At 39.8% G+C, this 27,600-nt stretch overlaps 1 protein-coding gene across 5 annotated transcripts in view; it reads left to right on the top strand.

Moving 5' to 3' along the window:
• src (SRC proto-oncogene, non-receptor tyrosine kinase) overlaps positions 1–26,085 on the top strand; it is a 47,568-nt gene extending 21,483 nt beyond the window's left edge. The window contains exons 2-14 of one of the 5 annotated variants that reach the window (XM_088330895.1): positions 12,776–13,039; positions 13,440–13,539; positions 14,438–14,455; positions 15,508–15,606; positions 17,731–17,757; positions 17,886–17,989; positions 21,931–22,080; positions 22,259–22,414; positions 22,620–22,799; positions 23,453–23,529; positions 23,674–23,827; positions 23,914–24,045; positions 24,147–26,085. In XM_088330895.1, the coding sequence (XP_088187021.1) occupies positions 12,784–13,039; positions 13,440–13,539; positions 14,438–14,455; positions 15,508–15,606; positions 17,731–17,757; positions 17,886–17,989; positions 21,931–22,080; positions 22,259–22,414; positions 22,620–22,799; positions 23,453–23,529; positions 23,674–23,827; positions 23,914–24,045; positions 24,147–24,355 (1,662 nt within the window). In that variant the 5' untranslated portion in view covers positions 12,776–12,783 and the 3' untranslated portion in view covers positions 24,356–26,085. Of the gene's footprint in view, positions 1–12,775; positions 13,040–13,439; positions 13,540–14,437; positions 14,456–15,507; positions 15,607–15,952; positions 15,974–17,730; positions 17,758–17,885; positions 17,990–21,930; positions 22,081–22,258; positions 22,415–22,619; positions 22,800–23,452; positions 23,530–23,673; positions 23,828–23,913; positions 24,046–24,146 lie in introns of all 5 variants that reach the window. The other 4 variants (XM_088330896.1, XM_088330897.1, XM_088330898.1 and 1 more) reach the window with 4 other exon arrangements.
• The last annotated feature ends 1,515 nt before the right edge of the window (positions 26,086–27,600 follow it).

Raw genomic sequence — 27,600 nt, 5'->3', positions numbered from 1 at the left:
TTACACTATGTGACAGTCAACCGTTTGTTTTTCAGTTTTTTAATCTGGTTTTCCTCTCTTCTCGAATAGAAATTCCTGCTTCGTCTTGATAGAGAAGTAGGTACATGGCAAGTGTTCTTTAAAGAGTTGTGGCTTGTAAGTGTCTCTGCTTGAGACTACTGCTAATGGGGCATTCGATGGTGCTCAGTTTCCTCATTTCCCCACAACTGATACTCCAGAACAGGGGTCGGCAACCTATGACACGCATGCCACTCCTGGCACGGAAGCACAGGAAAATAATGATTACGTGATTTTTTTAAATGCGCATTTTCACCTGAAATGTAGATATTTTAAGTTGCGCAACGTGTTGTTTAGAGGCTTTGCGGTAGCGCCCCTCCTCCTCTGCTCCGTGTGGGAGTGTGTCTGCGCGTCACCAAGGAGAGGAGAGATCCGTGTTTTAACCCACCCACAGAAATGCCTGTGCGCGATAAATGAATGAATCACAACAGCTCCCCAAACGAAAACATCTCGTTCTTTCCAGCCAGCGTGGACAAATGACAGGGGTTTTGTGCAAAAAAAATGCCCATGCTGTTTGTGCATTATGCCTCGAGAATGTTGTACCTCGCGCATCAATTGTTGAGACGAAACATGAACAAGAATTCAAGGATGAGTCTGACAAGGCTGAGACATTAAAACGTGCTGTGTCTAGGTACAGCAAACTAACACGGACTCTGAAAACCTTTGTCACTGCTAAAAACACCACCACTGAAGCAAGCTATCACAAAGCACGGAAAACCATTCATATTTGCGACCAAATCAGTTGTTACTTATTGCAGTCTTATTTGCTGCTGTTCAGCTGTTATTTCCGGTACACTTATTTTCAAGTAGCCTTCCTGCTGTTATTTCAAGTTTTGATATTTTCTGCAATAACATTTCATTGATGAATGGTACGGTAGCTGTCCATATCACTTGTTTCTTTATTGTAGTTCATCGTTGATAAAGAATTGTTGATTCTGGTTGATTTTTGTGGTAAAAAGTTGAAGTCATGCTTGTCTACAGGCCTTTCCACATGTTGCTCACATTCATTTTTTAGTTTATTAATGAACAAGAAAAGTGGAAGATAAATTGGTCATTTATACGATGTCGATGTATATCCATGATTTATACTTGGACTGGTGTAAAATTACAGCTCTGTTGGATATAAAAAAAGTGTGGTGAGAGTCATTAATCTTGGTGTGGCACATTGATTTACAAGGACATTTGAAAGTGGCACTCCACACCAAAAAGGTTGCTGACCCCTGCTCTAGAAGAATCACTGCAAAGCAAGTCGTAATAATAATGAGCCCGCACTGTACTATGAAGAAGCAGCATCAACTTGGTTTGATTTAACAAAGTATAAGTAAGGTTAATTTATTTTCATTGTGTCATGAAAAGAACGATTTATACTAACCGTTGTTAGGGGAAAAACTATATTACATATTTAGCGTTTACCAAATTGTTCGAATTAGCTATCTGACTCCATTAACCAAACACAAACTTTATTCTCCGAACAATGCATGCTCTTTTTCTTAATTTAGGGAAACATATTGACAAGAGACAGCCTTTTCCACACGGGGACAGATTTATTTTCTTAAATTATTTCTTAAGTGAATTCCATCGCATTTTTCCGAATTATTTTCGAATTAGTCTAATTAGTCTTGTCGAGCCTCCCAGCTCTCGTTCTCTGATCTGATCCCCCGTCTGTGTCTTTTCCCGTCTTCCGTCTTTTTAACACGTTGGGACATCTGCCCCTCCCATGGGGCGTGCTGACTCCTCCCATAGGCGTGCCAGGAACTCCCCACCTCTTTCGACCAGTGCGTCATGAAGGCCCCCCTCATGGGGTGGGTCAGGTGCCCACGTCACCTCCTCCTCGCCGAAAGACGCCGCCATGTCTAAAGGACTCGCAACAAGAAAGCTTATCAGCTCAAAGCAATGCCAAGCGTTTATCAAAACACGGCCTAATTCCCTCGTCAGCAATCACCGGAATTCTGTTATCCAAAGTCGTCTGATGCATTCCAGACAGCCTAACCTTCTAATTTACCTTGAAGAAAAACAGTCAGTGAATCTCTCTACTGCATCAAATGTCATTTGTATTATATTAAATCCCTTATAGTCAAATAAATAAAATCAAAAATCCTTCACCGTTATAAACTGTCTACTACTACTAACTGTGCAGGTGATAGTGAAAGTACTCACAGTCTCATTTGTTAGTTGTGCAAACACATTTTAGATCCTGTGTGCTGGTTCAACACAGTGGGTAAGGAAATAAAGTGACATTTTACATGTCCCATGTCTATGTACTTGTGTGCATTTGTTATTTGTTGAAACAGGATAAAGAGAAGTTCTCAAAGCAGTCAAGCTAGTTAATCCAGTATTGCCATGGCAAAGATTGTGCTTGTTTGCAGGCCACAATGGAATGTTGTCGGAGGCTTCTGCCTGTATGCTTAGGAAAGATTATGCCAATAACTGGTCAACTAATAATTCCAAAGCCCACAGAGTTGCAGCTCACTACTCCCTCAGGGGATGAAATGAATATAGAGTTCATATTCACGTTACTTTGATGTCGGTGTTTATTTGTAACTGGGATGTGAGCTATAGCAGTGGTCCCCAACCACAGGCCCCAGACCGGTATCAGGTCATCTGATACCATCATCTTTTGCTAATTATTGTTTTGTTGAAGCTACATGGCGGATGACTCATTGGTACAGCAGCCTCACAGTTTATGGGTCCGGGGTTGGATTCTTTGTGCGGATTTTGCATTTTCTCCCCCTGCCTGCATGGGTGTTCTTTGGACGCTACGGTTTCCTCACACATTCTAAAACCCAAGCATGGCAGTTTGATTGGTATTACCAAATTTCCCCAAGGTATAGATGTGTGTGTAAAAGATTTATGTCTGTGTGTGCCCTGTGATTGGTCGTCAATAAATCCAGGTTGTCCCCTGCCCACTCTTCACTTTGTCAGCTGGAATAAATGAAATGAAGATGAAATGATCTGTATTTATATGGAGCTTTTCAAGTCAATGACTTCCCAAAGCGCTTTACTTTTTTAATGTGCTCCACATTTCCCAATAGCGGCCTTGCAGCCATGTAAGGCGCTAACCTGCTTATTGGGGGTATTAGGGGTTCAGTGTCTTACCCAACGACACTTTGACATGTAACACGGATGAGCCGGGATTCGAACTGGGATCCCTTGATCCCAAGACGAGTGCTCTACCTCCTGAGCTACTGCCGCTCCAGCAATGCTAGCTAGCTGACTAGCTACACTAGTGAGGATAAGCGGCTTGGTAGATGAATGATAAATGTTTAATTGACACTGCTAGTGTCACAATGAACGTGAACTGGCCATTTGAGGTGGTAAGTTTGAATTAAAGACGGTGTGGTTCAAATGGTGCAGTTGCCTTTTGTGCGGTGCAACTGTAGCGAGGATCTCCTCCCTTGGAAGGAAAATGGTCAACTACAGCCCTCTACAAGGTGTTAAACAAATGGTAAACAAACTAGCAACCGTGGCAATGGAGTGAAAATCGATCTTTGCAATTTGATGATATACAGAATTCCTACATGGAGAACACAACAAGGAGTGCGCAGTGACCAAATAACACCAAGACACTGTCACAGGAGTCTGTTTATTCGGACTAATTTATATTTTTAATAATTTTGCTTGTGGCTCAATGGGACATTTTCCGTTACAATAATGACGAAACTGTGTTGCAGTGAATTTGCCAAGAGTTTCCCATGTCATGGGATTTTGGGGTGATATTACGAGGACACTCATATATTCCATCCATCCATCCATCCATTATCTGCACCGCCTATCCTCAGTAGAGTCGCAGGGGTGCTGGAGCCCATCCCAGCTATCTACGGGCAGTGGGCAGCGGACACCCTGAACTGAGACAGACAATTCACTTGCTCATTCACACCTATGGACAATTTGGACTGGCCAATTAACATGACATGCATGTTTTTGGAATGTGGGAGCAAACCGGAGTGCCCAGAGAAAACCCATGCAAGCACGGGGAGAACATGCAAACTCCACACAGGAAGGTTCGATGTCATGACCTCAGAACTGTGCCGCACACGTGATAACCACTGCTTCACCGTGCTGCCCCCACTCAAATATTTATATATTCAAGTTGGATTTACATTTTTTATCATTATTATTATTATTATTCATATTGTTGTTTGTGTTCTTAGTGTTATCTTTATTAGTAATGTTATCCTCATTGATAATTTTACATTTTTTATTATTGTTGCTGTTATCATCAATATTGATAAAAGAAGAGTACAAACATTAATGCCGGGCCATGAAAATGTCAGACATTAAACCGGTCTATGGTACCGAAGAGGTTTGCACAGCACTAGAGCATTTAGATAATCTGGCAATTGGTCATACTGACCTGGGATTGCCGACACATCCCACCCCTTTTCGTAATCGTGTAACTACAGGGAGGGTATTAAAATGAAGGAATGCAAGCCAGTGGGCTGACATAAGGATCACATGCACAGACCTCCTAATCTGCAAACCCAACGACTCTGGTTAGCCTTCTGCAAAGGACTTCACTGATAAATACTAAAAGTGACCAGATGTGTCTCCCCAAGAGCAATAAACCAAATGCAAATGTCAGCTCATCAATTTGCATTTTGACCACAAACCGATGGGGCAAACTGGTCTGTCAGTTCATTTTCAGGCAGTTCCTTTATTGTGAATTCATGTAAATGTAGACAATGAAACCAGTATTGTCTTTACTTCAACTGCTGCTTCATTTTGTTCAAAGAGGCTTTTTTATGAACTTTTTTTAATCTCTGAACTTCACCTTTTAATATATAATATGCATAGTTGAATAAGCATTTCTAAGTTATATTAATTCACAACCATTTAGGGTACTTTAATTATGAGAAATGAAATGAAATGAAACATTTCAGGTTTCACCATCACCGCAAGGAATATCACATATAAAAAAAGAAACACATCGTAAACAAGTTTGACCTACTCTGATATCCCTCTAGATGAAAATTTTAAAAAGCTGTTTTATTTGTCACAAAGATCATACAAATGACAGATTATGAGGCCCGTGAGCATTGGACAGAATCATAACACTTGTCGTCGTTGTGTTCAGACCGCAAGCCCAAAAACATTTTTTAGACAACCCAGCCTGAAACTGTATGGCTTTTTCTGTAATCAGACCAGTCACAACGTGCTTAAAAACACTTTGTTTTGGACTTGTATTTTGGAGGGTTTTCATATCCGATTTGGATATGACACAAGGAACCTGTGTTGCAGAGTGGTAAAATATAACAATGGCACATCAAGCACGACATAACCCAGGTGATGCCACTGTTATACATATTGTTGTCACAACTTGTCAGACCTGTCAATGATGTTTGTTACCCAGGGTCAGACTGGATTTTGAACCTGCTGAAAATAGTGTGGATAGTCAACTTTGAACATCGGATTGTTAAGGAAAAAACTATATTATAAATTTAGAGTGTACCAAACTGTTCGAATTAGTTATCTGACTCCATTAACCAAACACAAACTTTATTCTCCTAACAAATGCATGCTCGTTTTCTTAATTTAGGGAAACATATTGACAAGAGACAGGCTTTTCCACACGGGGGCAGATTTATTTTCTTAAATTATTTCTTAGGTGAATTCCATCGAATTTAGCCAAAATATTGTCGAATTATTCTAATTAGTCTTGTCGAGCCCCCCATCTTTTCGTCTGTCTAAGGTCCTGTCTGTCTGTCTTGTCTCCTCTTTTTGACACGTCGGGGCATCGGCCACTCCCATGGGGCGTGCTGACTTCTCCCATGGGCGTGCTAGGAACTCCCCACCTCGTCTGACCAGTGCGTTACGAAGGCCCCCCCCCCATAGGTTGGGCCAGGTGCCCACGTCATCTCCTCCTTGCCAGAAGAGGCTGCCACGTCTAGAGGGCTCACAACAAGAAAGCTTATCAGAAACCTCGTCTCCTTTTCCCGCGTCACCCCTTGTCCTCGTTCTCGTTTTTATGTAAACATAATTCTTGTCCAGGCCACACTGACCCCAAGCGCTGAATCCCTGTGAAAAATCCCCACTGCATTCAGCAGAATGTAATTTGTATTATATTACATCCCTCATAGTCAATTAAATAAAATAAAAAATCCTTCAGGATCTAAAGGATAATCCAAATGAAGTCAGATATGCTTTTGAATGCTGCTATGCAGCAACTTTATATCAAAAGTTTCATAGCATTGGCATGCACCTTTTAGTTCATGTGAAGTTTTTAGAGTTCCCTGTTCCTAGATGGAATTTGGGACCTTTGCTCAATTTTATTGACTGTTAGTTTGCTAGCCAGCACAAAGGATAACAAATTTTGATAAAACATAAACCACTTGGAAGCCAGTATGCTCATTCCACAATTTTTGTCATACTGTCATAAGTGATTGTCATGGTTTTATCACCGTTAAAAAATGTCACTGTTAACGGAACTGTAATGTTTTGAATGATGCAGTAAAAATATTTTAGAATGACAACTTAACAGTTTCCTGTGTTGGCGCATTCAATTTTGGATTCGTCCCCAAAAGTTGTTCCGGTTGATTTTTTTTTTTTCCCCCCAAGTCACAAATACTGGTATAACCTCTAGTGAAATGAAAGGGTTCTACGTTCGAGCATGCAGATAAAGTCTGTGTCTGTCACTACATATTTTGTGTACTTGCACAAGTTTTCTATTTTAAGTGTGACACTGTCAGCTTGGCCCTGGTTTATCATAGCGAGTCCTGTTTGTGTCCAAATAAACCATTTGTCCAGGAGAACCACAAGCAGAAATTCTGAAACACTACTGTTGGCATTCAACCAACCAAAGCCCTGCAAGACTCTAAGGATTTGGAGCTGTTTGCCAGCTCTTATGCATAATTAAGCAAACCCCTCCCCTACCAAGCAACCACACATGTCCGCTTTACCACAGGGGATATTCATCTATTCCTGCCTTCCTCCAATCTAGATTATTCCAAAGGCTCTTTTAGCCCAGAACAAGGTTGATGTTTTGAGCAAAAGCACCAGCTTTTTCTCTGTACAAATGCAAATATGCTTGTCTTCATTCATTTTCTCCTTGTCGTTCCCGGTATTCAAACCAGGGTGTCCCATGGCTTAGGGCAGGCATGTCTAAAGTCCATCTCTGGCTAGTCACGGCCTGTGATCAATTTTTCACTGGCCCGCGGCTTCTGTGATGACATTAATATGTGGCCCACTAGTAATGTTGAATGCTGTGTAAAATAAATTTTTACCAAAAATAAAAATAGAAAATGAAAAAAAAAATTATATATATATTCAGATTCAGATTCAGATTCAGATCTACTTTATTGTCATTCTAGTACACGTGTATACAGAACGAAATGTCGATGCATCTGACCCCCACAGTTTCCTTGAATGTACAGATATAAATAATGTTGTATTGTATTTTGGCTACGTATAGTATTTTACCATAGTGCCGATAGTGCAAGAAGAGTAGCTAACCAGATGCGCAAAATGGGCAGTCAGGTTAACAAGTCAGGTACACAGTAACATTAACACTGTAACAATAACGCTGTAATTACAATAGTGCAGAGAGCAATGTGCAAGGAGTGGCAAGCTATATAAAAAAAAAAAAACTGCCAGTAGTGCAAAAGTCAGATTAGCAGCCGTTTAGATTTAAGTTAACTATATGTTAGATTGACCATTTAACAGTCTAATGGCCAGGGGGACTAGACTATTGCGGAGCCTGGTGGTCCTGCACCGCACACTGCAGTACCTCTTCCCAGAGGCTAGCAGAGTGAACAGTCCATGATGGGGGTGAGAGGGGTCCCCGGTAATGTTTTTAGCATGGGATAGGCAGTGCTTCTGGCCAATGTCCTGAATGGAGGGAAGTGTAGTCCCGATTATTTTCTCTGCTGTCCTCGTTACCCTCCTCACACTACCCCAGTCGGTAGCGCTGCAGCCTCCACACCACACAGAGATACAGCTGGTCAGGATACTCTCTATGGTGCCCCTGTAGAATGTAATGAGGGAGGCTGGGGGCAGGTGGGCTCTCCTCATCCTCCGCAGGAAGTACAGGCGCTGCTGTGCCCTCTTAACCAGTGATGCAGTGTTTACGGACCAGGTGAGTTTGTTTGTAATGTGCACCCCTAGGAACTTGATACTGCTGACAACCTCCACAGCCTTGTTGTTGATGCAAAGTGGGGCATGGTTGGGCTGGTTTTTCCTAAAGTCGACAATGATCTCTTTAGTTTTGTCGACATTCAGGACCAGGCTGTTGTCCCTGCACCAGCCCACCAACTGCTCCACCTCCTCTCTGTAGGCCAGGTCGTTGTCATCCCTGATGAGGCCCACCACTGTTGTGTCGTCAGCATACTTCACGATGTGGTTTGTGGCGGACCTAGGGACGCAGTCGTGTGTCATCAAGGTGAACAGCAAGGGGCTTAGGACGCAGCCTTGGGGGGAGCCCGTGCTGAGGTAGATGACATCTGAACTGTTCTGACCTATCCGCACTGATTGGGGTCTGTCACAGAGGAAGTCCAGCAGCCAGTTCCGCAGGGGGGTGTTGAAACCCAGGAGTCTCATTTTGTCCACCAGATGTTGTGGGATGATGGTGTTGAATGCTGAACTGAAGTCCAGGAACAGCATCCGCACATGGGTGTTCTTCTCCTCTAGATGTGTCAGGCTCAGGTGAAGCGCAGAGGAGATGGCATCCCTGGTGGAGCGGTTTGTCCTGTAGGCAAACTGAAAGGGGTCGAATGAGGAGGGGAGACCGGAGGTGATGTGCTCTTTAACCAGTCTCTCAAAGCACTTCATTATGATAGGAGTCAGTGCAACGGGCCGGTAATCGTTGAGTGATAAGTGTGATAAGAGTGATATAATATATATATATATATATATAATATCACCAGATGATGGCAGTAGCCTTTTGACCCCCTCGCCATTGGCTTTTTTGCGAGAATTTTAGCCAACCCCATTTCCGACATAGCGACTGTAAATAAAGATAAAGAAGGAGTTGACGGTGAGCACTGCTGCTTCCAAGACAAGTGGAAATTCGAAGTATTTTTTAACTTAATTTGAAAGAACTGTGTCTGCCTAATTGGCCAAGAGATTGTGGCTGTTTTCAAATAGTATAATTTTAAGAGGCACTGCCAGATGAAATTTGTTGACTACAAAAATCTAACTGGAAATAAACGCTGTGAAAAGGTGAAGTAACTGGAAGCTGTTTTGACGGCACACTTGTGCTTTACCGAAACCCTACTATTCAAATAAAAAAGCTACAAAGGCAAGCTACGAGGTTGCGATGCTGATCGCCAAGCACCGCAAACCTTTCACTGAGGGTGAATTTGTTAAAGACTGTTTAAAGAACGCCAGACTCAATAGTCGGTCGTCACAAGCTAGCCCAAACTCGCAACAATCTCGTAACAGTGTTTCCAGGCAGAACAAAACAAATCAATGTATAATCACATATATTTACAATATAAGAGTCACAGTAACAGAGAGCAATAAATTACTATATTTTAGAAACATAAGCATAGTTCATCATATAGAAAAAAATTGAAACCTCAACGTCCATCATTTATACTTAAAGCTAACTTAAATAGGCTGTTATTTCATTTTGTTCGCAGCATGACAACTAAATGTAGCTCTACCATTTTTATTTTGAAATTTCTATTATTGGTTCTCCTTGAAGTTTAGGAAACAAAGTGTTCACTGTGTTTGAAGATTGATTTTTACATGCCATTTCACTTCAATGTGTGATAAACTAGAGCCAATTGCTCATGAAATACTGTAGCTAACTTTCTCAAATTGGCAAAAAAAAATGGATATTTGTGCAATGAGGGGTGGGGGTAATGAAGTGGTAGAGAAAAACATTAAGTCTGGGATCAAATGCAAATGCTACAAAAGAATGCAGGAGCTGAGAATTCAATTTGAACTTCAGAAATATGTGGCAGACCTTACAACCACAAGCCCTACATGCTATCTAGAAATGACAAATACCTTCATAAACAACACAAAGCATTTTTATCTGCATATATTTTTTATTTTTGTTGTTGTTTTTGTATTATTTGTCATCTTTTCCTCAAAGTATGTGGTAAGTATGTTGGCGCATCTTTGGACACACTGACCCCAGCCAGCTTGTCACTTCAGCTCCCAACTCAGCCTTCTGAAAATTAGCCTTTTACAGAAAGACCCCCTGTGGTTAATTCCCGCCACCATAGTGCTGCTTTGGCTTAGCGTAATCATATTCCACCGCTAAGCTGCGATTACACCTCGTTCAATAGCACTCTATAAGGCATAATGGGAAGGAAAATGATGCAGTGATCTAAATTGGGCACTTGTTGTCAGTTATTCATCAATGTTTAATGTTTATTCGCCAGCATTATCGGTTAAATCTCTTTTCAAACTGAAAATTATTTTCATAATAGTGTTTGTCATTTCACCATACACATGGAAAAAGTCATAATCATGATGTGACATCATAATTATTACCTTCCCTTTAGACTTATAAACAATCCAATAAATGAAGTATTTATGATTTGTATTACTGATTTTTCGCATATAATTCTGAGGTGAAGAAAATACACATGGAAATTTTGAGTTTAGTGTATACTATTTAGGATGTGTGAAGTGTGTGTGTCATTGAGGTGTTGGTGTAACGACCCTCAATCATGCGCGACACAAGGTTTCACAGTCACTCGGTTTATTGCCTGCATTCAGTAAACAAAACATTACAAAAGTCAGGGCATCTGTTCACGACTGCAATAATCTTCAGCGCGATGCAAATTAGCTGACGCTACGGCAAGCAGACAACATGCGAGCACATTAATAGTGAAACTTTAATAATAGCAATGAACATAACTTTCCCACGTACCTGCATTCAGTAAACAAAACAATACAAAAGTCAGGGCATCTGTTCACGACTGCAATAATCTAAAACATTAAAGATACAAAAAAAGGGTCATCACTCAACAGGCTGCACCTCGTGGCGTGTTTGCATCAAAACATGTTGCATCATCGTTTCAAGCTATATTACTTTACTTCTTATTTAGTGTTTTTTAATATACATCATTTAGCACAAGTTATATATTTTTATATACAATAATAATTTGTGAAAGCAGCTGCTATATCTAGCAAAATATGCATTTTTTATCCAACTGATATTGGGCACATCTTACCTTCAGCGCGATGCAAATTAGCTGAAGCTACGGCAAGCGCTGAAGCCCATAAAGTGCCAAAGGAAAAAGACAGTCGCAGACGCCCATGACTTAATATTCCGGTACGTCATTCAATTGTTAACAGTAATACAACAAAAACACAGATTTTGTGAGAATTAAAAAAAAACATTCAAAACAATTACATTTCAACTCTGTTACATTGGCTGGTACTCTATTTGCTTTGCAGCCAAAGTCCTTCTCATCAAGAGCTCCCTGGTATTTTTCCACACGTACATAATATTTGTTAAACATATTTAGTAAATGTAATGGGCTTATAGCATTTTTCAATCTATTCATCAATTTTCTGCACCGCTTATCCTTAATAGGGTCGCGGGGGTGCTGGAGCCCATCCCAGCTAGCTTCAGGCAGTGGGCAGGAGAGAACCTGAACTGGTTGCCAGCCAGTCACAGGGCACACCAAGATAGACAACTCACTGGCTCATATTTTAATAAATGTCTTTGTTGTTGTTGTTATCACACCACCTTGTCTATACAAGATGCGGATGAGGTGCAAGGCTATTGTCTAGAGCGGGGTCGGCAAACCTTTATCCATTACGGACAGGTCTATTACAGACAGGTTCATTATTTGACACTATTTTCACTGCCTGGCCCAAGGGTGCCATTAAAGATACATTGCGTATCTTTGACCACTAGTTGCACTGTATTGTCTAAGATTTTATACCACTATGAGGCGCTAAATATTATATACTGTCCCATTCAACATTTCTGTACTTTTACTAAAATGATAACAATTTCTGAATTTACAATAACAACCACATTAGTAATAATAAGCATAGTGGAAACATGTCAGCCTGGAGAGGGATGGGTCAAGGGATTCAACAACAACAACCAGCTCGGTAGCCTAGATGGTAGGGCGCCCGCTCTGAGACTGGGTGGTCGCTGGTTCAAGCCTCGGCCGAGTCATACCTAAGACTTACAACATTGGTACTCATCCCTGCTTGGCGCTCGGCATTAAGGGTTGGAATTGGGGGGGTTTGGTCATCTAATGACTCCCAACACAGCGGTTGGGTCTAAAATGGCGGCGCCCTGTTTGGCTGCGGCTGCATCGGCTCGCTACAGTTTAACTGTACGGGTCAGGTGTATCGACATTTCGTTCTGTGTGCATTAAAAGTAAATTCTATTTTATTCTATTCTTCTAACAACAACAAATCCACTGTTTATTCATGTGGAACTTTTACCGGTAGATGTCCTTGTAACATCACACCAAAATCACATTTATTCATTGTCTAAACCACTTATCGTAACAAAGGTTGCGAGAGTGCTGGGTCCGTCTATGCCAGGATTTTGGAATGTGGGAAGGAAGAGTGCCCGAGGGCATGAGGAGAACATGCAAACTCCACAAGGAGGGCCAGTAGCTGTAATTTAAGTCGGGACCTCTGAACTGTGTGGTGGACTTGCTAAAAGCAAAACACTCTCGTCGCTACCGTAAAAAAAACTTGTCAAACAAAGATAACTAGCTTAAAAAAATCAGATTGCACGCATATTCTTCTATATTCATCTAATCCACCCCTACTGTCTTTCAATGCCCACTAGGCTTCACAATGGGGGGATTGAAAAGTAAGCCCAAGGAGACGGATCCACGTACCATCACCCTCGATGCAAACCCAAGCTCTGGAGTAGTGGCTGGCGGCCACCACCTCAACTCTGCTCAGCAGTCATTAACTCCCAGTCGTAGCAACACTGTGGAGGGAGGCCTCGGTGTTAACCATCCCATGAGTAATAAAGCTGAACTGGCTCTGTTTGGTGGCATTGAAAACAGTAACCTCAACTCTTCTTCCAACCGAATCACACTAGCAGGTGAGACAAACCCTCACAATACTTATCTCGTATCTCTTTTAGTCATATATTGTGGTTTTAATATTGATGACATAACAGCTGAAAAATAATAGTTTAAAGTTTAGGATTAACCTCTTTCCATCAATGGACGTTAACGTTTCCCGTTTCAAAAACATTTTTACATTCGTAACCGTTGTACAAATCGTATAAGAGAGCAGATTTCAACGAAAAAAAAATGTTAACCAATTGACAATGTAAATAGTCCACCTTTTGAAATTCTATAACAGAAAACCAAAGTAAATTATACAAGTTAATCCGTTAATGCTCGTTAAAATGAACGGTAACTCTGCTCTTCCCCCACGTCCAACATGTGTCCTACTTATGCCTGCAACTCACTCATCAAAATGTCCTTTGCACACAGGAGGTGTAACAACCTTTGTGGCATTGTATGACTATGAGTCTCGAACAGCTTCAGATCTATCATTCAGAAAAGGAGAACGCCTCCAAATAGTCAACAACACGTAAGTAATCACTTTTTTCATCACTTTACAAATCAATAAATGTTTTATAAACATTGTGCCTCTTAACACTTATTAAATGTTGACCTTGAAAATTGTGTAACGTACCATACAACTGTTTGTCAACCCCTTCCAGTGCCTTTGAGCCAAAGACCTGGTTTAGCATTAGTTCAATTGTAAATGCATTTAATAAAAGGCTTCGAGGATGAGTTAAGTGAGAATCATGACCATATTTTTTCTCTCCAGAGTGCTGCTGTACTAAGAGGCAAGCGATCAGATTTCCTAACTTAGAAACAGGACGCTCCAATAAATTTAACTCGATTAATATGCTTGTCGATCTTTTTAATGGGGGCGGGGGTTAAATTGTGTGCAAGAAATGGCTAGCGGCAGACATGCTGTAAATGCTATCTCAGTTGACAGGTAAACATTGTTTGAGGTAGTAGTTCCCGCTTTTCTAAATGATGCAGATGGAAATAAGAACAAAATTGTGAATTTGAATGTAAAGAGTATGGAATTTTGACTCTTACATTTTCAATGGTTTCATCATCTGGTTTGCTATGACAAGTGTGTGATTTACTAGAACCTGGCAAAATATAGAAAATCTGGATTGGAGCTTTGCATTTTCGGGAACATTTTAAAGTGGGTTGAACGGGGGGATCCAAGTTATTAAAAAAAGGACTGTCTTAGCTAAAACATGGATGTCTCAGTTTCCTGTATGTTGTCACGCTGGTGTTTTGTTTCACATGGACCATGACTACATTTAGTAATATCCAACAGATGGGTTTAGCACATTTGCTGAAATGCTCTTCTCAGTCTCCTGCTTATAACCTTTGCTTCTCTTTCAACCCTCAACCTCCCCAACCCACATCATTTATCTTCTTCATCCATCATGTTTTTCTAGGAGGAAAGTAAACTGCAGGTTTGTGAAACTGCAACAAGATTACACTTAGGGTGGTTTCAAATGAATGCCATTTATAATGTTTTAATGTTTTTGTTAGATTTTCCCCTTTGGTTTCTATGTTGAAAATGATTCCAATACCAAATTTACTATGACAATCAAGTAAATGCATTTTGCACTTGTTTTTCTGTAAGGTGCCAAAGTTTTATATAGTCCATTTCACTGGTAAAATATATACACAGGGACAAATGTTCTGCACAGTAACACAATTTTACTCCCCTAGTCCCAAAGTAATAGTTTTATCTACCTTCATTCCTGGAGACACTGAAATACTTATCCATTGTTTTGATCACTATATATAGATACCATTTGATGAAACTAGAACAATAGGTTACGATACACAATACTGACTGGCATCTCTGAGTTGAAAATACCCTAATTGTGCCAACCTGTTTGCTTGCTTTTCACGAAGTTAGGGTTATTATTTTGTACAAATGCACTGGCCCTACCCCTCAGTAGATCAGTTGTGTTTGACTGAGGCTTTTCAGTGCTTTAAGATGTTCACAGAGGTGCTACAAAGCTTCAGTAACTACTCCCTAAAATATTAGCATTCAAACCCAATTCTGTGACCCCCTTCTCATATCCACATCTGCATGTGTCTTCCATTGTGGCCAAATTAGGGATGGGCATTCAAAGATATTTCCCCCCGAAAAAATGTTTTTTGTTTGTTTTTTGTTGGATGTCCAACAAATATAATAGATTCCTTACAACTTCAAGAAGAGGACCGTCTACCTCGTGAAATGGTTTGATACTTTGATTGCGGCAATACTTGTTTGTCAGTATTCAATCCATTTAAACCCAATTTGCTTATGAATGCAATGACTCCAAAATTAACCATTTGATTATGGAAAAAATGGTATAAAATTTCATATTAAGATCCTTATTGTTCAATATCAAGCTATGCCCATTCCTGCCCGCCTACAGTATAATTCATAATTTGACTTCCCTAAACATTGGCTGAAATATTAAAATAATGATATGAGTTTGGTGACTGACATGTATTGTTGTTGCAGAGAGGGTGACTGGTGGCTGGCACGTTCCCTGGCCACTGGAGAGAGTGGATATATTCCCAGCAATTACGTCGCTCCGTCCGACTCCATCCAAGCAGAAGAGTATAATATTTTTTCCTTGACTTTATCCTCACTGTTATCTCTCATGCATGACACCCTTGTCCTCGTTTTAGTAAGCACTCAAGCATCTTTGTGAATTATTGAGCACGTAAAAAGTCAATGACACCTCTGAATACTCTGCTTGTTTGTTTGCTTAGTTAAAGGAGGGTCTTTGGACTTGGAAGTCACATCGTCAAAACTAAATGTTGTTTTAGATTAATAAACATATACATTATTTTTATATTGTCATAAGATAAACGTGGACCAGGAAACCTGTTTCATAAATTGAATGTACAAATGAGGAGTTGTATTTCGGATACCACATGTCAAACCATCTCTTTTTGCACAGTGATACACAATTTGGACAAAGGTACTGAAACACATCTTCATCTTTTCTTAATCAAACAAATATTGAGTCTCTTTTTGTCTCTTGAGCCTTATTCTTCTACTTTGGGTCTCCAGTCACTGAGCCACGTGGCCAAACGTGAACTAGACAATTAAAGGCAGATTCAAAACTCACACTGTACACCTGCTCACCAGGCACACATGCCACCTTGTTGCAGCCACATAATTGAGACACATCATTTCTTATTGGAGAAAAACATTTCAGATACAACAGAACATTATTAAGGAGATCAGCTGATCTAGGTATACAGACGCTAGCCTACTTACGTACGAGTTCCCACTGATCGTTCGTAAGTTGAATTTGTTTGTAAGTTGCTTTAGTGCTATATTTGGTATGTTTAAGGTTTATATAAGTATGTTTAAGGCTTGAATAAGTAACCTGTATTGTTTTGTACTAAAAAATAAACATTTCATAAATAAATATGCTCTATAAAGTTAAGTTCAACTTACTTCTGGAAGATGAGCTTACAGAGGTCCTCCTCTGTGGTAAAAACTGTCCGAAAAAAAGTGATCCAACCATTTTCTCAACAGCATCAAGCTTTCTTATTCCACTTTCTTTTCAAAGGAAACGGCCTGCCTCTTCTTTACACTTTACACCAACCATTTTGAATTAATGCACGAGATAATAAACAATGATAATGTCAAAGTGGAGATACAATACAGTGTGTTTACACACAAACTAGGAAGAGGAAGCAGATATCTTCTTCGGGGTGGATACTGGGTGACCTCTCAAAGCGCCACACGCCGGTAGCGGCGGAAAGAAGCACTACAGTGATGTCCTGTACTCGGTAGAAGGTGCACACAATACAAAGTCTAACTTACGGCAATGTCCGGGTATTTTCCGACATCAAAAAAATGTTCGTATCTACCGTTTTTCATAAGTCGAATAGTCGTAAGTACGTGAGCGTCTGTACTAGAATAATAATACAGAGATATTGATAATACACTGTATCAAAACTTTCAATTGACTGAGACTTCACAGTTTTACTCATGATTATGGATTATTGATTAATGATATCTTTTGTTTTCAAATGCAATTTTTTTTTGTAAAAAAGCTGATTTAATACATTGTAAGGTTGCTGTTTAGATGATACATCTGGATTCCACTCCATCAACAATTCTACTTCTTGATTATGGCAAAACCTCCAAACCAGCAGCTGACAGTCGGACACTTATAAAAACATATAAAATAGATAGTTGCCAAAGACCGCCCGACAACTGCACAAAAGTTCACTTGGGCTTGGTCACATCACAGGGTGCGCGGCTCGCCAAAGTCAGCAATATTGGGCAATGGTACACTTTTTCAAAGTTTGTAGAACCACTTTTGGTAACGTGGGTCATCAGTGCATAATAAGGTTGGTAAAGGCATTCTTGGATTAATAAGATGTCCAAAAAAACTCACTCGTTGGAGGAGAATTTGAAGCAAGCACAGCATGCCCCGTCTGAAATCAATTTTTTTATCTTCAATTTTTTTAAGCGACCATCATGCTGTCTTATCAAAAAAGATTTACCAGAAGAAGGGGAGGCTGTTCCGGCTGCAAAAACAGAACATTTCTTTCCCTTTTACTTCCTGCCAGTGAAAAGTGTCCTAATAAATTTTTCTGTGCAGTGTGTGCCTTTCTTCCTTTTGCTCTCACTAAGAGGGAATTATCAGTCTTGATATGCTTAACTAACTTTCTACAACATCTCCTTGTCTCACTTTTTGCCTTCCTTCTTCTTCAGTCATCTCACATTGACTGCAGAGTCCAGGTAAGCAGCTGCTGCCATGGCTTGTGTTTGTGTGCGTTTTCACTTCTTGTCTTAAACATGAAATTGCTGGGCTTTCAAAACTTGCTCCTCCCTGAGCCTTCTTTGTTTTCCTTCTTCAACCAAATCAGGTGGTATTTTGGCAAGATTACCCGCCGCGACTCCGAAAGACTCCTGCTCAGTTTGGAGAACAGAAGAGGAACATTCCTGGTGAGAGAAAGCGAAACCACTAAAGGTGAGCTTTACGCCCACTAAGTCACATGTAACATATGCAATTGGAGTTGCAGGTGCTTAACTGGTAGTTCAAACTAAAATCTAGTGTACCTCTGTGAACAAACATATTCAAATGATGTACTGTATGTCAATGTCCTAATTGGATTTATGAAAACAGCATTTATAAAGGAGACATATGTTTTATCCTTTTTAGTGTAAAATGTCAATAAAATCTTACATCATACAGGCATTTTGAAATTACTTTCCATTCTTCTTAGACAGGGTTTGGGAACCTTTTTGCCTTAATAGCAAAATATGTCATTATTTATATTATTAATTAATGTATTTATTAGAGAAAGAGAGCAATATGATACATTGTTAGACAAAATTCAACAAAACGGTTAAACCCGCTCTCCAGTCAAAAGCTAATTATACAGCACATATTTTTTCTCTGTATGACGTTAGATTATTAGTAAATAGTTATGAAATCATAATAATGCCAGAGCCTTTGTCCCATATCAACCAATATACCACAATTAACCTGTCTTCCTCCCACAGTTACTTAAGATCATTGAGGCTCATTTTGAGACCTGAGTTAATTCCCATTTGCAAATGATGCTTCCTTTATCCCTTTAGTAAATAAAGATGTTATACATTGTTATATTTTAGTTGCTTTTGAGTGTTGGAAAAGAGTGATAACAGTTATTATTTCATTAAAAACTAAATATCCCACTGTCTGTTCGTAAGATGCCTGCATTCTAAAGGGATATTCTGTTTATGTTACTCTTGTTTCGATTGGAAAAATAATATACTCCCTTGTTATTTGGCTTAGCCTTTTCACTCAAATTGCAGTGTTAATATGGAGAATTTTTATTCGATCTGTGCATTCAGATTCATTTGAATTTAAATATGACAATGTCAAACAGTCTGCTACTTCTTCTAAGCAGTGTGAATGACTACATACAGTGCATGCAGTTAACTTGTCAGACTATTACTCCAATGCGCTATTTGAGCTAGCAAAATGGCCAGGTCTGCTGTCATTCGGACCCTGTACCGGTCCATCGTGGTGAAGGGGGAGCTGAGCCGAAAGGCAAATCTCTCGATCTACCGGTCGATCTACGTTGCTACCCTCACCTATGGTCATGAACTGTGGGTTATGACCGAAAGAACACCATCCCGGATACAAGTGGCTGAAATGAGTTTCTTCCGCAGGGTATCTGTGTTCTCTCTTAGAGATAAGGTGAGAAGCTCAGTCATCCGGGAGGGACTCTGTGTAGAGCCACTGCTCCTTTGCATTGAGAGGAGCCAGTTGAGGTGGCTCGGGCATCTGATAAGGATGCCTCCTGGACGCCTCCCGCGGGAGGTGTTCCGGGCATGGGCAGTAGGCCCTGAGGACGGCCCAGGACACGCTTGAGAGACTATGTCTCCCGGCTGGCCTGGGAACGCCTCGGGATCCCGTCGGATGAGCTGGAGGAGATGGCTGGGGATAGGGACGTCTGGGCTTCCCTTTTAAGGCTGCTGCCCCCGCGACCAAACCTCGGATAAGCAGAAAACAATGGATGGATGAATGGATGGAAATTGCCATGTCATCTTATGGGCCAAAAAGGAATAGGGAAAGATTAGTCCAAAAGTAAAAAATCTTAGTGTTTCTAATAAAATTGTGTGTGTTTCAAAACATAGTAAACCAAATGATTATTTTCAAAATAAAAAATACACTATTTTTCAAATACAATGGTGTTAATACCATTAGACCCAACGCATACGCTGATATTTTATTATTATTATTTTTTTTTTGCTGAAATACTTTTCAATGTTATCAACAAATCAAAACATTTCATGTATGTATGATATTCAACCCTTTTGTGGTGTTAGGATCTCCCGTGACCTGTTTCGATGTTATAAAATGTAAGAACTGATGTGTCTCGGGGGTCATACAATTAAAGGAGTATGGTAATTGTATGGTTATTAATGCGTATAATTTTTGTTAGGGTGTTGTGTAAAGTACATTAAGCAATACTCCTTTCTTTTTGGCGGTCAGGACTGGTTTGACCTCGGGTCGAAATTGACACGCTAACAACGGTTAGTGGTGCTAATTCCTAAGACAACATGAGGGGCAAAATGTAGTACTGTAATTAGAAAATACTTGGACATTGTATGACTTGAAACATACCATAGTTTGCCCTCCACTCGAGAAGCAATTACTCAAGTGCAATTTAAAACCTAAAACTGCTTCATGCAGTTTGACCAGCAATGAAGATTGGTTTGGAACGGATTGGATTTCGTGTATTCTCGAAGACACTGTGGCAGGAGTTCAGAAATGCACAGAATTACACTCCCCAAACCAACTTTTGGTCAGCAACATGTTAAGACATTTATTTTGTACTTGGATCTACCTGCTTACCAATAGATCTAGGCTTAGCTTTTGATAGACATATTATTTTTGTTCTATTGAGTCATTTGAATTCCATGATGCATCTCTCCAAACATGTTTGAACAGGGAATGAAACTTAAAGCTTGATTTTCCTGTCAGCATGCGGGCCAAATGTAAGCAGATGGGAGATGGTCTGATGAGATTCCTGTTGGACATGTTTGAAGATGCTTCTGATGGGCCAAATTCTCCCCTTGGGTTTAGCTGCTTATGTATGTGCTGTCCTATTTCATTGGGGAAAATGGCTATTCGAGAAGAACCAATGTGGACACCCTGGCTAGCTGGGTAAACCAGACGGAATTAGGTCAATGTGGAGATGAGCCTTGTACAACCACGGTCCATTCTCGCCCACTTCATATATGTGAAGAAGGCGGGGCTGGGAGTTGTGGAATGGGGCCTGAGGTTTATACATTGGACTTGATTGATACTGCCCTCTGATGGCTGAAAGATCACATTATCTGTGACGTTGCAGTGGTCTGTGTTAGGCTCCTAACTGAAAAAAGAAATTAACAAAAGCTACGAGTTACTTCATTTTAAAAATAATTCAATAGCCACATCATAAAATAGAGTAAAATCTGTACACAGACCTGTGGAAGCGGTCAATCCTTCATATTTCTTGTCTTGTGCAATGTTGAGAGCTCACAAACTAACACCCGAGACACTCCAAATCCATTTTACCTTTTGTCTTCAACCCAATCGAAGACTTCCCTCTCCATTTATGGGGTACTGTACTGTCCAAGATGTTTTCTTTTTTCTCCAGGCACGGTGAATCGCAAGTATAAACTTACAAATAAAAAGAAAAACAGAATTCGGCAGTCTTTTACTGTAAATTCTGTACTCACGTTTACCCCATTGATTTCGCGCTTCCCGTACTGTATAAGCCACACACCCTGCCCACACTACCTGCCTATCATTCGTTACTGGTGACAAGCAAATATGCACCAATAAACTGACCCCCTGATTTTAATATTTAATTTTACAGTTGTAAATGTGACTGAGATGTGAGCATACACGGTAGGGAGAATATCAGAATTTTAATCGGGTGAAATTCAGCGCCCTTGTACTCTGTGCTTGAGACGGCATCACTGTAACTGTATTTAATAGGTAGATATCAAAGCGAGTATGTTGCTGATAGATACAGAATCGTCTATATCTGCGTGAGTGAAGGAGGAACTGTAATAGGACAGCAGACTTTGTTATTAATGATCTATTTTTAAAAACTAGTGGAGTAATGCACCATGTTGTAACGACAGTTGATTTACAAAATTGTATTAAAAACGCTACCCAGAAAAGGAATTGTGTTCCTTTGTAACGAGTTACAACCAACACTGGTCCCAAATGTATCTTAATTGAACTGGACCACCAGGGTTTTGGCATAACAGAATTACATTACTTCATTTCCCTTCTGTTGGTTTTCTTTTTTACTTTTACGCATAGGTAGTTAGGGGTGAGTGTTTGTAATTGTTATTTCTTTATGATTAGATAATAAGCACAGATGCCATGTTATGTTGTTATTGTTATGTATCTCTGAACAGGTGCTTACTGTTTATCCGTGCTGGACTACGACAACACCAAGGGTCTTAACGTGAAACACTACAAGATCAGAAAGTTGGACAGCGGCGGCTTTTACATCACGTCCCGCACGCAGTTCAGCAACCTGCAGCAGCTAGTCAATCACTATCGCAGTAAGTCAATTCGCTTACTTCAGTTATCATGACTTCTACATGTTTGATCCGTATTGAAGGGCTCTTATGCAATACAAACTTCTACTATTTTCATGAAAGACATGAGCAGAACATAGACTAAAAAGTTGTTACTGGCCTAAACACTGCAACACTGTTTTATTGTCCCTTGTGTCTCCAGAATATGCGGATGGGCTGTGTCACAGTCTGACCGACATCTGTCCTGTTCTAAAGCCTCAGACTCAGGGCTTAGCCAAGGATGCCTGGGAGATCCCCAGGGAGTCGCTTCGTCTAGACCTCAAGCTCGGACAGGGCTGCTTTGGAGAGGTTTGGATGGGTGAGTACTAAGCAGAGAAATATATAATATATATATATATATATATATATATATATATATATATATATATATATATATATATATATATATATATATATATATATATATATATATTATATTTTTCATGTGTCATCTTGTTTGCTCTGTGGGTCTTGTGTTTTTACTGATTGGCTGATTGCTGCCGATGGTACTTGTGTTTTATCAGGAACGTGGAACGGTACTACCCGAGTTGCAATCAAGACTCTGAAACCTGGCACCATGTCACCAGAAGCTTTCCTGGAAGAGGCCCAGGTCATGAAAAAGCTGAGGCACGAGAAGCTCGTCCAGCTTTACGCTGTGGTGTCTGAGGAGCCTATCTACATTGTCACTGAATACATGGGAAAAGGTTTGCGTGGACTGGAACACTTGTTATTATTTATTAGTTATGTATTTTATGTAATAACTGTTGTGTCGTGCCATACTTAACAACAGCACTTAGTCACTTTTCTGTATTAGTGAGTGTGATATGTTTAGTAATGACAATTGGAAAAACAAAATAAGTCAGTCATGTAAATTAACCAGCTCTGAAACAGCTTACCAATGATTTCTATTTTAGTGGTTGACTGAATTTATTTCATTTTACATCCAATAAATAACAACACAATTAAGACATATGTTATTTTAGAAAAACATTATGAACTGGTAGCCCTTGGCGCTAATTTTTTTGGTTTGAGATCCCTGATCTAGAGAATGTTTTCTTCCCAGCCAACATTGTTGACTAATTTGCATTGGTCCCTTAGAAGCCTGTTGTTTTCTTCACTGAATTATAATATTAGTATAATTTTGTAAACCTTAAATTATTGTGACAAACGAGAGAAGATCTCAATTGTATTTGTAATAATGCACTTTGAGGCAATATGTCCGACTGTGGGAAGATCAAACAATTATGAAACTCACTGAATGTAGAGTTGAATAAATTGAATAGAATTAATACATTTTGGTGTAAAATTAAAACTCAAATGTTTTGATGCCAACGAACTCTCCGTGTCATTACTCCAGGTAGTTTACTGGATTTCCTGAAAGGTGAAATGGGAACGATGCTCAGACTTCCTCAGCTGGTTGACATGGCGTCTCAGGTCAGCAAAAAAAAAAGCATATAAGTCATAGACAACTAGAGATTACACAACACAGCGCTGTTGTCATCTGCAAACATATATATGTAGCTGTTAGAAGGGAGGATTAGTATTCCGGTTTAATGTATGGTTGCGCTTCTCGGTCAGATTGCTTCAGGGATGGCTTATGTGGAGAGGATGAATTACGTGCATAGAGATTTGAGAGCAGCCAACATTCTGGTGGGAGATAACCTTGTCTGTAAGGTGGCAGATTTTGGCCTGGCTCGCCTCATTAAGGATAACGAATACACAGCCAGACAAGGTGAGTAAGTAATTGGCCTCCAAGAGGGGCTTACACTTGAAGAATTCCGTCATTCCTTTCACTTGAGCTGTTCACTTTTCGCACAGGCGCCAAGTTCCCTATCAAGTGGACGGCTCCTGAGGCGGCTCACTACGGACGTTTTACCATTAAATCAGACGTCTGGTCATTCGGGATCCTGCTGACTGAACTGGCAACCAAAGGAAGAGTGCCATACCCGGGTAAGTCCATCTAAGATTTAAAGGTTACATTAAGTAAAATGGTAAAGTACTTAAAACTAGGATAATGTTTTTAATCCCTTAGTGTTCTCTTTACCGTTTAGGTATGGTGAACCGAGAGGTTCTGGATCAGGTGGAGCGCGGATACAGGATGCCGTGCCCAGTAGAATGCCCAGAATCCATGCACGAGTTGATGCTGACCTGCTGGAGGAAAGAGCCGGAGGAGAGGCCCACATTTGAATACTTGCAAGGCTTCCTGGAGGATTACTTCACTTCCACCGAGCCTCAGTACCAGCCCGGAGAGAACTTGTGAGGCGATGTGCACATGATGAAAATCTAACTGAAACTCGGCAACATTTCAGTACGATCAGCCGCAACTCCCAATCTTGTCCAAAGCATCTGCCGTGGAAACCGCAGCTTTCGGAAGGAGTTTGTGTGTCACTCCATCGTTTGCCATTTCTAAGTTGGCAACGTTGGCAAAAAATATTGCTGGAAGGTGGCAAAGAGAACTTTTCCTCCATTGATTGAACGCCGGCTTGCTGTCTTCCACTGTTTATTCCCGTCATCAGGCTTTTATCAACCGGATGAATTCAGTTGAAAAAGTTTTGCTTTTTTTTGTACCATTCGATTTTTGGGGTTGTGGCCGCCACCCTGCCGCTGGAGTCATGGTATGTCTCCATTTGTGACAAAACAAATGGCTACTGATAATAGATTTCATCTCAGGATGGAGAGGGCAAAATATTTGCAGCAAAAATGTTTGTGCCAATTATATTTTTCTACTCCCGTCCACTGTGCAAAAGTACTACAATGACTATTTTCATATGGTTAAACTGAACCAATATCAAGCATTTGTATTAAAACCAGGTGAATTGTCATAAATGCATCCCTCCCCCTTTTCTATCCTTTCCATTTTGTGTGCATTTCCTGCACAGCTATACACTGGAATTAAAGACACTCGCTAGTTTTCTGATTAGCCATGTGTTGAATGCCTCAAAAGACTTGTAAGAAGCCCTCCCAAGCATTTCATGCTTGGCAAGGGATTTTTAATTGGTGCAAATGTAAATGTAATCAATGTTGAAAACTTGTATATATTTATATAATCTTTTATAATTTATATTGTTTGAAAATAATTCTGTTTTAAATTTAGCATCACATTTGCGGAAAGTCTGGTTCACGTGAAAAGAAAGTCATGTGGTTGCAGGAACTATAATATAGTTTAACCCAAAAACATATTAATAAAAGAATTCAATCAAAATGGTACAATAAAAAACAATTATACATTTAGTGCAAAACCTAGCAGACCGTAAAGGCAAGTCACATTATATATTCCTGTAATATTGCTACTCGTTTCCTCTCATGTTACAATTTAATTTTCAAAATATTATTCTTAAAGGGTCTTTTCTATATCTTTATTATGCTTCTGCATCCACCTGGTACTCATTTATGCATAATCAATGTTAATCTTTACAGTATATATCTGAGTTTCCTTATCGTAATATGTGCTTTCTGAAATAATATTTGCAATGCAGGTATGATTATTTCCGCATGTATTTTTGCAATACCTTTGATTTTAGAGAGGGAAAAAAAGCAATACTGATCGCTACAAAAGATTATATGTTGATTATATTTGCAATCATTTCGGGAATGCATGAAGAGGTGGATTGATTATTCAAAGGTACACACAATTGCTTTTGTAGAAGATAATAAAAAATAACTGCAGATGCAGGATCTCAGCCCTGTGAGCTCATTTTTGCTTGTTTAGCATTGCCTCAAATGTGATTTTAAGGATACTGTACATGTTGAAATATACATGGACAAAACGTGGCCATACTGCATGTATGCTGCCAAGTCAAGTTCCCTTGGAACTTTTTCTGACTATGCAGATCATTTTTTTCTATACAAGTCAGTGATGCCGCTGCGGTACATACTATTTTCTATTTTATTAAACAGGAATGATGAGAGTATACCTTTTGATTCATTTCCCAAACATTGTTCCAATTTTAGAAAATAGCTTGAATTAAAAAAGATGCATACAATACACAATTTGTTGACTGAATTGCTTTTCTTGTATTCAAACAACAGCATGCTGTCTTTCATGTCAGATTCCTTTTAATGATCATACAGTGTAAATTTCAAATCTGGATCGCTTTATCTCTTTCCACGCCAGTGTTTACACCACTGAAATCGCTAAATCGTAAATTGCTAAATACCGACTGTCCCTTAAGGTATTTGACCAACGGAATTTTCTTTTTTGTTGTTGCTTTTTGGTTTCGATGATTTTACATTATTTCTCCACTTGAGAGGGAGGTATAAATGATCCAAATCGTTTGAAGGAGTGGTCCCAAACACTTGCCCCACGGGGCGGTTGCGGCCTGCAGAACAATATTGTGAGGGCCACACCCTAATATGTAAGTTTAATGTAATAGTTTAGTATGGATGCTCCCAGGGGAGAATATTGTCGTTGAAGTTTTTGAGTTTTTCCTTGCCCTTACATAGGTTTTAGATCAGGGGATAGTTTGCAAAAATTTGTGTTCTGTGCAGCCCTTTGAGACTCCTTGTGATTAAGAGCTGTATAAATAAACTTGACTTGATTGCTGGTGAAGCTTTAAAGACATAGGTTTACGTAACTTTCAGTGAGTTTCAGCCTTTGAGATAAGTGTGTTAAGCATGTTTTATCTGATTGAGCATGATTATAAAACACAACTTTGCTATATTTGCATCTGTCATACGTCATATGAGGTAAATATTACTATAAATTATTTTGTAGGAAGCTAAATTCAGAAGATTTTGTGTTCAGAAAATGAATGGTAAAAGACTGCTGATAGACACAACTGAATCTGAATGATTATATTTTTCTATGAAAATATGTCGTTCAAGATTTTCCTATTTGTTGCATTGTTCTATGTACAGGGTGTTCCAAAAGTTTTAGGCACATTTTGACATTAAATATCTCGGAAATTATTCCAGATACAAAAACCCATCCGATACATTCAAAAAGCTTGTAATTTCAATTTTTGCATGGATTGTAAATACAGTATATCATGTAGACTTAACTGGATACGATCCAGTGTCCTACTTGCGCCAGTCCCAAGAAACGCAAAGAGTAAAAGTCACATATCAAGTCAAGTCACATTTATTTATATAGCCCTTAATCACAAAAATGTCTCTAAGGACTGCACAGGATTACAATTAGAGAATTGCACAATTACCTGATCCTAAACCCACATGCGGGCAAGGAACAACTCAAAAACCTCAGTGTGAGGAAAAGAGAAACCTTGAGGAAGGACCTCTCTCTTTTCACGAAAAAAAGGCCAGTATTGGGGTTGCCACTCAAGTTTTCTTAGTGCCCACTCCCCACCCTGGTTGGTAAACCTAGATCCGGGCTTGGTTCAATCAAATCTTATGAATTTAAGGATTGTCGTGTTCTTGTAGCTGGGCACAAGTACCTATCCGTCATACATTAGGCGTGCCATCTAACTATAGACTTCCTTTCTGGTGGCTTCTTTCTGTATTTTCTGCGAAATGCATAATGATTGATGATACTGTTGTTTCAAGTCC

The sequence above is a fragment of the Urocampus carinirostris genome, chromosome 3, assembly GCF_059441175.1.
Source record: "Urocampus carinirostris isolate Australia breed hairy pipefish chromosome 3, RoL_Ucar_1.0, whole genome shotgun sequence".
In the NCBI taxonomy this organism is placed as follows: Eukaryota; Metazoa; Chordata; class Actinopteri; order Syngnathiformes; family Syngnathidae; genus Urocampus; species Urocampus carinirostris.
Note: the sequence above shows the minus strand (reverse complement) of the source record. Positions and strands in the feature narration are given on the sequence as shown.